At 45.1% G+C, this 12,761-nt stretch overlaps 1 protein-coding gene across 1 annotated transcript in view; it reads right to left on the reverse strand.

The window, feature by feature from the left end:
• Positions 1-8,130: 8,130 nt before the first annotated feature.
• LOC104133138 (protein FAM50A-like) overlaps positions 8,131-12,761 on the reverse strand; it is a gene marked incomplete at its 5' end in the record, with an annotated part of 15,305 nt that continues 10,674 nt past the window's right edge. Inside the window, one exon of the mRNA XM_035901849.1 lies at positions 8,131-8,181. Coding sequence (XP_035757742.1) covers positions 8,131-8,181 — 51 coding nt within the window. The remainder of the gene's footprint in view (positions 8,182-12,761) is intronic.

Here is a 12,761-nt window from a genome sequence, read left to right on the forward strand (position 1 = left end):
TAGATCCACAAGACCATGAATGTCAGCAGCCCTTCTTCTGTTCTGGAGTCCCTTTTACACCCTGCAATGATTCTTCTGTAGCCTGCAATTCTTGACCCTTCAGGCTTTCTGATGGTGAAGGAAATGATTGGCTGGTTTTGCTGATTCTTTATATAAAGCCATATATATATAAAAAAAGATTAAAAAATAAAGCAAAGTCTAGCTCCTCTTTTCCCAATTCAGACCTCCAGAATCAGAGCAGCCCACAGGATTTTCGTGGCAACAATCCAATAAAATAAATGGAAATGAACATCCAAGTTATTGAAGAGGCTTTGAAAATCTCAGTCTAAGTCCTTAAAAGTCCATTTACTTTCTCACTGCTGTGACTTCAGGTCAGCTTGGGCTCTTGACTTCACTAACAGCTTTAAAACTACCTTGAATTTCTCATCTCTTTTATCCTATGGGATTTTTCTTTCTTTGCCTTTTTTCTCTGACCCTTCATGAATCCTTTTTTTTTCCCCTTCTTACACAAAACCAGCCAGCCAGAGATACAGGGCAGGGGCAATGTGAAGGCGTGCCTGGTTCAGAAATACACCCCTGTCATGGCCTGCAGCCAGATCACCTCAGGCTGTTGTCAGTTCTTGCATACTAAGCAAAATTGGGCTGGATGACAGATGCTGAAAGAAACCCGGAGTTTGTAGGAGACGGTGTCGGGAACCTGTTGGCTTTGTCTGCACAAGGCCCTTAAGTGTGACACCAGTTGGTTTGGTCCTAATGTTGCCATGTGATATGGGGAAGTAGTTGAGGAACCAGTGGTTTTGCTCAAATGTTCCACAGTATTTACTGTGAACTTAGCATTATTTCATCTTCTTTTTTCAACCCTGGAGATCCTAGAGGAACAAGATGCAATGAGATCTTTTGTTGTGTTCAGAATTCAATTCCTGTCTTTCACAGTTGCAGCGAAAAGCTTGAACATTTGACCCAGGTGTACCCTAAAGACTCAGAAGCCAGAAAGCAAAAGAGAGCCCTTATTTATAAAAGCATCCTGTCTGATAAGCCAATATGATGAGTTATAAAGTGTCTGACTTCGATTTGAATTCAAGGGACTTAAAGAAGTTGTAAAAGATGCTGGCTGCCAGCAGCCCTCTTGCCCATATGTATCTAGTGATCTTGGGTGCCCAGACACTGATACCATAAAGACGCAGGGAGATCTGAGTACTTTCTAAAAACCCTTGAAGGCATTTGTCAGTAGGATCCTGAATTGTTCGTCATGTTTGAAAAATCAGGCTTTATGCTGACTATACGAGTGCTAGTGCCAGTGGGATTTTGGAGGATGCTGTGTGGCCTCATACAAACTGAGCTGGAAAATGTAACATTATTGTTTGTGCCTAGACGGAGGCAGCTAGTGCATCTGGAGCACGCTGTTAGCAGGGCTGTGCAACTGCATTCTTGACCTAGAAGACCAGAGATCTCAGGGCATTTTTACTTTTAGGGCACTATTTTTAATTTCTTGTGTTGTGACCATGGTTCAATATCGTGCGAAGACACTGGCAACCCATCTGAAGTCCTCTCCTGTACTTTTAGCCAAATATGTGGGCCTTTACTTTTTTCCTGATGTTTTGTACCAAGGGCTCTTGTGCTGCTTTCTACTCAAGAGATGGCTGCATTTTATTTACGTGGACAAAAAGAGACTTATTAATATAAAGAGCTGAACATGACTATGTATTTCAAAGAGATATTATTTGGCATGCAAAAAAGAAAAGGCAGTCATATTCTGGGATCGCAGGAATTTGCTTTCACTTGTTAGAGTGCAGTATGAATTCATTAATTTGATTGTCTATATGTAAGTGCTATCTTTCTATTTAAAATTGTGACAAATTCACCTCAGACATCTCAGTTACTGCTCAGCTTCACATCTTTGCATCTTGAAAAGGTGTTGTGGCAAAGGCGATTGAACTCTTATCCGCCTGGTCCACAATAATCATTCTTCATATGTGAGCTAAAGAAATTTGCTGAGGTCCTCTATGAGCGAGACACGAGTAAGGACTGCAACGCAGATTAGCATCTCTGAATCTGCCCGTCAGAGGGCGATTGAACGCTTATGTAGAAGGATACACTGGCACATGCACATGTCTTCTGCCAGTTCATTTGCCTAGGGTGTATATCTCTCAACTGCCACATTAAAATTGTAGTGCCTGTAACAGGTCCTGAAATTACAGGCATGAGCCATATTCCTTTGACCTTCTCCGTATTCTGTTTGGATTAATTCCTTCTGCCAATTTAGCCAGGCAGCCAGAAAGTAAATAAATGCTTCCCACCTGGCAGGTGCAGAAAGGTTAGATTTGCATGAAGTGGCCAGTGTAAATTTCTCATGTTTGTTGTCACGTCTTCTCTCCAACTGGGAATTCCAAGGCAGAGATAAATGTCAGCTGGAAATAGCATGTCAGTGCCAGCAGATAATCTCTTCCTGCTATTTCCCTGTAGCCCCTTCCTGCTGCTCTTTACCCCATGGATCAGCCAGTCACCTCTTGTGTGAGCCTCATTACTGGGCTCTTCTGTTATTGCTTTACTTACAGTCTTGACTTTCCTTTTATGTTTTCTGTTTGTAAATTAAATTCTTGTCAACTGGTAAGTCACTGTGCTGAAATGGCTGTGCAAAACAGCCTGCTACCAGTTTCATTCCCTGAATGGTTCAGTCTGTCTATACCCTCTGTTCCTGAGCCTAGATGGATTAAGAATGACATAGACTCTCTTCCATGTGTTTATCATAGAGCAATCAGGTCATATGAGGCACTGTAAGTTCCCAGGCTGAGAATTCAGTTCTGCAGAGCTCTAACCTGTTCCTGAGGTCACTGACTGCTGCTTGCTTGCTGATATAACTGAGAGTCCAAAAGAAGTCAATTGGAGTTCTGCATCGTGGGCACTAACATCTCAGCAGCACTCCTCTGTAAGTGCTTGTCTCTTGCTCAGGAAGTGTTGGCTAATGGGGATGCCACTGCTGAAAAGAAGGAGAATGAGAGCCTCAAGAGTGGGTCCAGTTTTCCAGGTCTTTGATTTGGACACTCATTCAAGTGCCTGCTGCTGGTGCACCCTGTTAATGTTACGCTATAATGGTTGTAAAGACTTCACTCAATGAGAGCAGGGACTCCCCGCTTCTGCTTCCCCACTTACTCTGCTTTTAACTCTCTCTGGCTAATAGTGCCGCAGAGGCAGAGGACTCTTTAATCACCTTCTTCTCCAGTACCATGGCTCTCTGATTTATTCAGGTTTCCCTTGCTTATTCTGACTGGTTTTGGTGATCTGCTCCAGCTCTGGTTATTTTTTTTTCCTTCATCTTCTCATTTCTTTTTTTTTCTTTCACACACACACAAATGCCCCTTCCACCATTAGTCTACAGTAAAGTTCACAGCTCTGTGTTGTAGCTCAACCCAAATCAACCCTTGTCCTTGTGTTTTGAATGGTAACCTCCATTGCTATAGTTTGTATCAAAGAGTGTTCTTTGGTTTAGCCTGAATCAGAGACAGCTGCTTTTCTCACTGGTTGCAGTGAGATTTAACCTACCCCACAACAACAAGGTCTATATTGCCAACTCCGTTCTGCTTTGCCCATGTGCCAGAGTGATCCTGTCTTCCAAGCAGCCACCTGCCCCCTGTTTTTTCCAGCTGCCTCCATCTGTTCTCACTAGAGTCCCCACTTCCTTAAGAGCTGTTTCCCAGCTGGTTTAAATCAGATTCATCTGTACCCTTGGAGTAAATTGTACAATTGCTTTGGCATTTCTCCAAGAACAGTTTGGCCCTTTTGTGTTGGACTGTGGTGGAGGATGGCTTTCTGCTCTGTCTCCCCTTCTGTAATGTGTTCAAAATGTGCTGTTTCAGTCTCTCCAGTACTGCTATTGCTGCCTCCAGTAAGAGGGAGGAGGTGAAAGAAATAGATCAGTAATTTGGTTCTAAATCACTTTCCCAACAAAGCCAGTGCTGAAGGTCACTTGTAATGAAGCTGTCATATGGGTAAGGCCTCACGATCAGGGAGAAAAAGAGGAAAAGGAAAATGAGGCTCAAGATGAGTTCATGGTAATCTTGAAGCAATTTCATGGAGATGCAGGTGTTTGGACTGGAGTCCAGGATGCTAACAGGAAGGTCACGAGGGAGAAACTGCTTGTGTGGAGTTTCTCTATTGTGATAGGAAAGACTGCATGGTTCTTTAGGGGTGCTTAGCCCCTAACTGTATGAAATCTTATAAGCAGAGTCCCATGCTCCAAGCTCTTTGGGGGAAGAAAATTATGAGATTAAACCATTGTGACCCTGCCTGCATGCCTACAAAGTGATGAGGCATAGATTCACATCCTCCGAGAATTGCAGGAGGGTTTGCATGGAGGTTTGCAGCCCTAGTTTGGAGACCCCAAATCCCTTCACATAGCAGACTGGTACTGTGGAGAAAAGCAGCTCTGATTTGCTGGAAAAGGAGCAAACAGGATTTCTTAATAAAAAACATTTACAAGTTGTTGAATTTTTTTTTTTTTTACATTTAAAATTTATGCTTTCAAATAAGAAATGAATTTACCAAAAAAAAAAAAAATACCTCTTTTAAAGGTTGACATAAAATGAGTTGGTTTAAAATTATTGCAAAGAAACCTATTGATTGACCCAACTAGATTTTTTTTAGGCAGGGAGTTTAGGTTCAGGAGGATTTTTGTGGTATTTGATTCCCCATCTGGTTTCAGGATGGAAATTATTGTTTGTCACGACTGACATTCTCTGGTTTCCATCTCAGCCTTGCACTGTGTCTGGGTGTGGGCTGCCTAGGGCTTTGGTGTCCAGTATGAATCCACTCCCTCTGCTCCAGTTGAGCTCAGACCAAAAGTCTTTGTTGGCACAAAAACTGTACCTGTGTAACCAAAGCTTGGGAGCTCAATTCACCCACCCAACAGCAGACCCAGGACAATTTAAAAAATGCCATGTGCATGGGGCTGAGACTTGCATGTGAATACTGAGCACTCCCCTTAGTGCTGCTTGTCCCTCAGCTCCGTGCCTCTGTTCTCATCTCCCAAGTCTCATCCTGGCTCCCAGTGAAACAAATTGTTCATTGATGCAGTTCTTGATTAAATTTCTGGCCTCTTTTCCAGAATTATTTCCCCTGGGATTACCCAGAAACGCACTGCGGCAGAGAGGGGTGGGAGTGAGGGAAGGAGTTTCCCCACTGATACACAGCCTCGAGAGCTACAGAGATGTTCAAGAGAGTGGAATGGGATGATCTGTCTTTATGGTGACCCTCTAGGGTGCATCTTAATAACTGTTCATTGGAATCCGTGGAGGGGTTGTGAAATTTAGTGTGAAAATATTTCCTGTTGGTGTCCCTGGATCTAACTGCAACCCTCCCTCCTTCTCACCCACCACCTCGGATTTCTTGTTCTGGAGAACCCAGATCCCCAGTCCAAAGAGAGCATTATTTTAATTTGGCACTTAGCCCCTGGGACTCAGCATGATATTTATACTGGCAATGGTGGGAAGAGGAAAAGAATAGTGCACTTGCTGGGTTTTACAGTGCCTGTCATGTTTATCATCATTGAAGTTCACTGGAAGAAGATGTCAGGAAAGACAAGCAGGATGTAAATCTCTCTCTTCTCTGGGGAGGCTGTTTGGATTGTGAGAGATCTCCATGGCTAAGTTTAGAAGGAACTTTTCAAACTGCTGGTCAGGGGCATTTTATAGCATAAACTGTGGATTTCAGGAAGTATCCTTAGCAAATAGTGATTTATCTCTTGGGTGCAGTGCCTTTTGGGGAGGGCTTTGGGCCACTGATGATGAAAAGGCATCAGTCATCCTTTACAGCAGTGTTTGACAGTTGCTTAATGGTTGTGTAAGAAACTGCATGAGAAACCAGGCGTGTTGAACTAGAGTTTTAAGTGTCTTTCAGAGCTTCTGGAATGAAGCCTGAAAGGAAAAGTCTTGAGGGTGTTTTGTCATGGGCTTTTGTTGGGGGAGGATCTCAAATGTCTGTGCTTTGGACATCACAAAGCCGGCATCCTTGGAGAGCTTATTATCACAACACCTTGAACAACTGGCTGCTCCCAGAGGGCCACGTGTACAATAATGTAATGAAGAACTGTTGTCTTCAGTCTCAGGCTACAGCTCTTCTACATCACACCCCCTGCCTCTTTGTACAGCTCTGGACGCATGGCCCTTGTTTGGTTAATGAAGCTGTCTGGAGCTTTGAAAGCCCAAGCATGCTCCTAGTGCTCATTACCTGGCTTCTACAGCAGGAGCCTCCACCAGCAGCAGCCTCACTTAAATACCTGTTATTTCATAAGAACCAAAAGGATCAATGCAATTGGGAAAGAAAGCTTGGAGTTGCAAAGTCATTTAATGGGGAAAACAGTGCAGGTAATTAGGCTTGACAAAACTTTTTCGTAAGTGACTACACCTTTGAAGGGAACATAATCTTCTTTCACGAGCATCATATCTATGCCTTGATGAGCACCATATGTGCATATATAGATACAGTGGCATGCACATTTGTGTTTGAGCACATGACAATGTATATGCAGTATGCACAGCTGATATGCAATATCATGAACTTGTGCAGGAAAAAAACATTCTTGGTCATGATACTCCATACTATTGCCTATATGTGTGTAAGTGGTGATGTGGATACATGACAGAAGCTTGGAAATGACAGAGAAATAGTTAATAACTCCCATGCTCTGCTTGCATTTTCTGCAGTTACAAAATATGCAGTAGCCAAAAATGTTGGTTTGTTTCCTGGAATTTTCCACCAGCACCCCTCTGTCCTAGTGATAGGATTTATTTTACTTATTTATTTGTGTGTCCCACCTATGACAATGCCTTTGCCAACATCCAAGAAAAGCCTATCAATGTACTGGACAAATAGATAAGTCTCCAAGATCTAACTTATGCACATTCAGATAAGCAGATCTCCCAAGAGCATACTTTTGAGTGGCGTCACCTGGTACTGCCCTGTGTCATAGCAGTGAAAATGGATCTCTTCCAATATCTAAAAAAAAAAATTTGAAATTTTCCTGCAGAATTTTTGTACTGGAAAATTGTGTCCTGGGTTGCAGGCTCATCTGTTAGACAAGGCTCCTTGACGTCATACATCCTGAGCCAAGCTGTGGTCCGTCGCTTCCTGCTAGAACACATAATTGGGCTGGGGAGCAAAGAGCAATTGTGGGATACAAAACCAACTCTCCGTGGGACTCTTTACAAAGATTTTTCACAGTGGGAGCTGGCCACATTCCCCTGAGCTGCACAGATGCTTGAAAAGGGGGCTCGAATTTCCATGGCAACAGGCTGCATGCTGCTGACTCTGGTCGTCTGTCACTCTCCGGATATGTCTGTCATCCCTGGTGCTCTGAGTTTCAAGGCCAACAATGTGTGATGGACAAAGACTGAAGTGGGGTTGTGCTGGGGTCAGACATCCTGGTCAAGGGAATGTACTGCAACCACAGCAGGGGAGAGGCACTGTGAAGTTGAGATGATACCGGTGAATCCTCCAGTCTGGCTCAGACATCAGTTACAATAGGATCTTGCTAGTTGAGCTGTTGTCTGGTTACAAGGAAGCTCAAAGGCATCATGTCACAATATGATTGTGACCTTGTCTCGCTCCTCTCATCTGAAGAGCTCGGTTTTTTATATATGTCAGATAACTCAGTCTCACAGTGTCTCTGTGAGACAGTTGCAGTGGGGAAACTGAGGCAGCCCTAGGAAGTAGTTGGATATTCAGAAAACGCTAGTGCCAGAGCTAGGAGCAGGATCAAGAAGTTCTCGTTTCCTCTGTTCCCCCACCTTATTGTGAGGACCTATCACCTCCTGGAACTTGTGAAGTAGGAGGATATTCCTGGTTATTTCTTGAATCACTTCTAAGAAGAAAAAACATTTAACATGCACATACTCAAAATAGTAGGTAAAAATGTTAGAGTGGAATAGAGGACAGTAGCTATGGACAAATCTGAGGAAAGGGAATTGTGTGGTAAGAGGTAAGAGTGGGATGGGCTGGGGAGTTTTCTATTTCTGTGTGGGACAGAAGCAGAGGAGGAGGGCAAGGTGCCTTAATGGCAGTGTGAAGCTGAGTGCAAACTCAGAGAGGTAGGAAAGGCTCTGTTTGTTTTGAGTTTATCCTGAGTTCAGTGCAAGCTCAAGGGCTGGCATAAATTTTGTTTCCCATGACCCATGTATCTCTCATGAGCTGCAGGAAAAATACGGATTACAGCTTACAAGAGAATGTTTACTGAAAGGGTTGTGCATTACTGGAGCCAGAACATTGGACCTAGGGGAGAAGGCAGAGAGGCTCATAAAGGAGGCTGCTGTGATGATCTTTGAGATCTTTGCCAAGCTGCCTGGAAAGTTCTTTTTTTGACATGTATGCGAGGATCCTGGTTTTCTGTTGTCACAAGCAGCCATTTCAGCACAGAGGCACTACATGTGGCAAGCTGGGCTGAGAGGAGGAGCTGGGGGAGAGGGATGGTGTGGTGTCCTATTCCATCACGGGAAAACATACTGGTGGCTGTGCCGCAAAATGGAGGGGGCTGGCAGGCAGAGTGCTAGCCTCAACTAGCTACCCTAAGGGAAAAACATGTGTCTTGGCCCCTTCAGGGACACCACTCATACTGTGAAAGAGGTATGCAGTGAAGACATTGCTTCTGTGTGCAAATGGGAGAGGAGTGGGATGGTGAGAGCTGCATCCTCTTTGAGAATTCGGTTATCCTTAGGGAACTGGCAAGCAGGGGAGGCTGAGCATCTGTAGGCTGGCAGGCAGCATTTGCCTCTGCTGAGCAAGTGTGTTTTTCTCTAGAGTTCTCAGCAATGTTTATGGCTGAGGAAGGGTGTAAATCTCATTGAATTCAAGTCCTTGGTGGATAATGATTCCCTCCTTCTTCTGCCCCCACTCCCCATGCCCTCCTGCCCTGGATATGAGACACTGTTCACAGACTATAAATGGATGCAATGCTCTGTTTAATGTGGAGAGACACCTTATAATCAGGTGAGGCACAGGGTGGGAGGTGAGGCACAGGGTGGGAGGCAGCTTGCCAATTCCTGCTCCTTCCCACATGTCGTCAGTCCCTGAGCCTCCTATCATGCTCATCTGTGGGAAGCTCATTTCTTCCATTTCCCCTTAAAATGACTTGTAGCCTATAAAGCCTGGAGCAGGGCAGCTGCGTGCTCAGAATCATAAGGTGCTGTCCCTAACAGAAGAAGGTGGCGGGGTGCAGGGAGGGAGGCTCTGCCACTCTAATTCCACATCAGGACTTTGGTTTGGCTCTTGCAGCTTATGAGGCTATCAAAGCCTCTCACTTAATTACAGCCATAGCAATCAATCTTTCTTCCTGTTCATTATGCTTCCAGCCAGGGTTAGCAGTATTTTTATTCTTGAGGCCTCAGGAGAATTTTTCAGCTCATAAGGAATCACAGCCAACCATAGTGACTGGTATGGGTTGTGTCTGTAGGACTGCATTCTTGCCCTGTGGCTGGAGGAAAAGTGTGGGGCAGTAAAGCTTGGGACATCTGGCACTGTGAGATTTGCTTCTGTTTTGCACGATGAAGGTCCATTGAATGGGCCCTGTGCCTAGAGAGGCATACAGGGCTTTGCATTAACTGGACATGACCAGCTGAGTTGCTAGAGCCCTTGCACAGTGGCAGTTAGTTGTTCCAAGGCATTATGACTGGGCTGAGTGTAATATATCAAGTCATTATGGCATTATCTCTTCATTACACGCAAAGTGCTGTTGGAGCTCAGGGAGGAGCACAGGGACAAAGACAGAGAGGAGGGAAGCGGCTCATTAGCTGCCCAGAGGAATCAAGCTGAACATCTCTTTCCCAGGCAGAGGGTCTGTCATCACCCATAAAGGACAAGTCTATTAGAAATTAGGGCTTGGCTCAAGGACAGCTGTGTGTATCAGTATGTACATGTGCTAACACACAAGTAGAGTGTGTCACCTACATATGCTACCACTGGACCAACTAACACACATATAATGCACATCTTCGATACTCCCATAATGCAAGAACAAGCATCTTCCCTTCCTTCTCTCCATCATTTATCAGCAGTCCTGGATAACAGGAGAGGTCCCAGATGACTGGAGGTTGGCAAATGTGACGCCTATCTTCAAGAAGGGCCGGAAGGAGGATCTGGGGAACTACAGACTACTCAGCCTGACCTTGGTACCAGGGAAGATTATGGAGAGGTTCATCTTGAGTGTGCTCACCAGGCATATGGAGGACAATCAGGGGTTCAGGCCCAGCCAGCATGGGTTCATGAAAGGCATGTCTTGCCCAACCAACCTGATTTCCTTCTATGACCAGGTGACCCACATGGTAGATGAGGGAAAGGATGTGGATGTTGTATACCTGGACTTCAGCAAAGCCTTTGACACAGTCTGCCACAGCATTCTCCTAGAAAAGCTGGCAGTTCATGGCCTAGACAGGAGTACTCTTTGCTGGGTAAAAAACTGGCTGGATGGCCGAGCCCAGAGAGTTGTGGTGAATGGAGCTAAATCCAGTTGGCAGCCGGTCACAAGCGGTGTCCCCCAGGGCTCAGTTCTAGAGCTGGTCTTGTTTAATATCTCTATCAACAACCTGGACGAGGGGATTGAGTGTGCCCTCAGTAAGTTTGCAGATGACACCAAACTGCATGGGAGCGTGGATCTGCTGGAGGGGAGGAGGGCTCTGCAGAGAGACCTGGACAGGCTGGATCGATGGGCCGAGGCCAACTGTATGAGGTTCAACAAGGCCAAGTGCCGGGTCCTCTGTGTTCAGTTTTGGGCCCCTCACTACAAGAAAGACGTTGCGTTGCTGGAACATGTCCAGAGGAGAGCCACAAAGCTGGTGAGGGCAAAAGTCTTACAAGGAGCGGCTGAGGGAACTGGGGTTGTTTAGTTTGGAAAAGAGGAGGCTGAGGGGAGACCTTATCACCCTCTACAACTACCTGAAAGGAGGCTGTAGCGAGGTGGGGGTTGGCCTCTTCTCCCTGGTAACAGACGATAGGACGAGGGGGAATGGTCTGAAGTTGCGCCAGAGCGGGTTTAGATTAGACATTAGGAAAAATTTCTTCACAGAAAGGATTGTCAGGATTTGGAACGGACTTCCCAGGGAGGTGGTTGAGTCCCCATCCCTGGAGGTATTTAAAAGAAGGGTAAATGAGGTGCTTAGGGACATGGTTTAGTGGTGGGATGGCAGGGTTAGGCGAACGGTTGGACTTGATGATCTTAAAGGTCTTTTCCAACCTAAATGATTCTATGATTCTATGATCACTGTCCACTTAAATTTAAAGACACATGTACCAAAACTTGCTCTTGCATCTGCCAACATGTTCATCTGCTTTATAGGGACTGCTTACAACCATGTCCAACACAATTACATCTAACAATCTCACGTGCTTACCCTCCTACCAGAGAGCATGCAGAGCAACTGCACCAGGCCTGCTCCCTATGGACAGGCAGTTGTGTCTCCCCTGTATTCATTCCTCTGTGCTCATACTGTGCATTCTGTCCCTTCAGCTGTGAAATCTGCTTTTATGCAGATGCATTCACCAGCACAAGTTCTTGCTTTTCCTTCCAGTTTTCCTTTATGCTGGTTTCCATGAGTTGTGCTGGCATGCACTGGGGCTCCTGCAGGTTCCCCCACAATCATGCTCTGTCAGAACCAGCCAGAGCTGTTGCAGCAAACACGAGGACTGGCAGAGTAGGCTGGCACCACAGCTAGGTGAGCTTTCTGGTGTAAGGCCCCCTTTCACGGGGGCTAGGAAGCATTGCAACTTCCATATAATTCTGGATGAAGCGTGGGAAACAAACTCCTGGTGGTGTCTTAGCTCACCCACCAGGTGCTGGACATTGTCTGTAGTGACTTTGCAGCACTCCTGATCCCTGCTGCTCTCCCTCTTCGGACATGGATCAGGAGGCCATTAACTTGTTTACTCCATGCTGGCCCCAGCCTCACAGACTTCTTGCTGAACAATATATCAACAAAAAGCATTTGGCAAGATTTATGGGGCTGTTGCTGCCAACTGTGGACTGTGGAAAGTAAAAAATGTCCTTTCTGAGGCAATAAAATATAAAACGGGACCCAATTTCTCTCCAGGGTAGGAATCATTATGTTTGACAATGCTGTAAAACACATGGTGCTACAGCATGGGAGTGAGAGCCGGAGTAAACGCTGCCTTTGGAAACCTCATTCATTGCAAAGCTGGGATGTGTGATTCATTGCAAAAGAAGACAGGAAGGGTCTTGGGTGGAGACGGTCTCCCTTCAGCCTTTCTCTTCTCTGAAAGGACTGGAAATATCCCTGCAAGCTTTGCCCAGATTTTCTGAGACTGATTTTAAATTCATTCAGTTAAATTGGAGCGGGTACTCTGGCTATATACAGCAAGACTGATTTGCTCTTCTATTAAATCAGTTTAGCTTAACTGGCTCACAGAATGATTAAACCGATGGAGTTATATGAAGGAGTTTTCACTGGTTAAACTGTACCAATTAGAAATCAGGCCTGATAGACTTGAATCCTTCTTTTTGTGCCAGATACACTGGGCTTTGTACAAGGGCTTTGTCTAGGGGAGAAAATAAGTAACAGTTCTCAGCAGATTAATTTCCACTTGTGTGTCTGCCTGGTTATCCTTCATTTTTTCTACATCTATTATTGTGCTGGTCTGTATATACTGTGCATCTCTGGCAATGTTACTGTAGTGAAATGCTAGCTACAACAGTTTGATTTAAGTTACACTATGATAGGGAAGACCTATATTTCTAAAATCTATCTATCTGAGGTGAGGGAAAG

Source organism: Egretta garzetta, unplaced genomic scaffold (genome assembly GCF_000687185.1).
Source record: "Egretta garzetta isolate BGI_Z169 unplaced genomic scaffold, ASM68718v1 scaffold69, whole genome shotgun sequence".
NCBI lineage: Eukaryota > Metazoa > Chordata > Aves > Pelecaniformes > Ardeidae > Egretta > Egretta garzetta.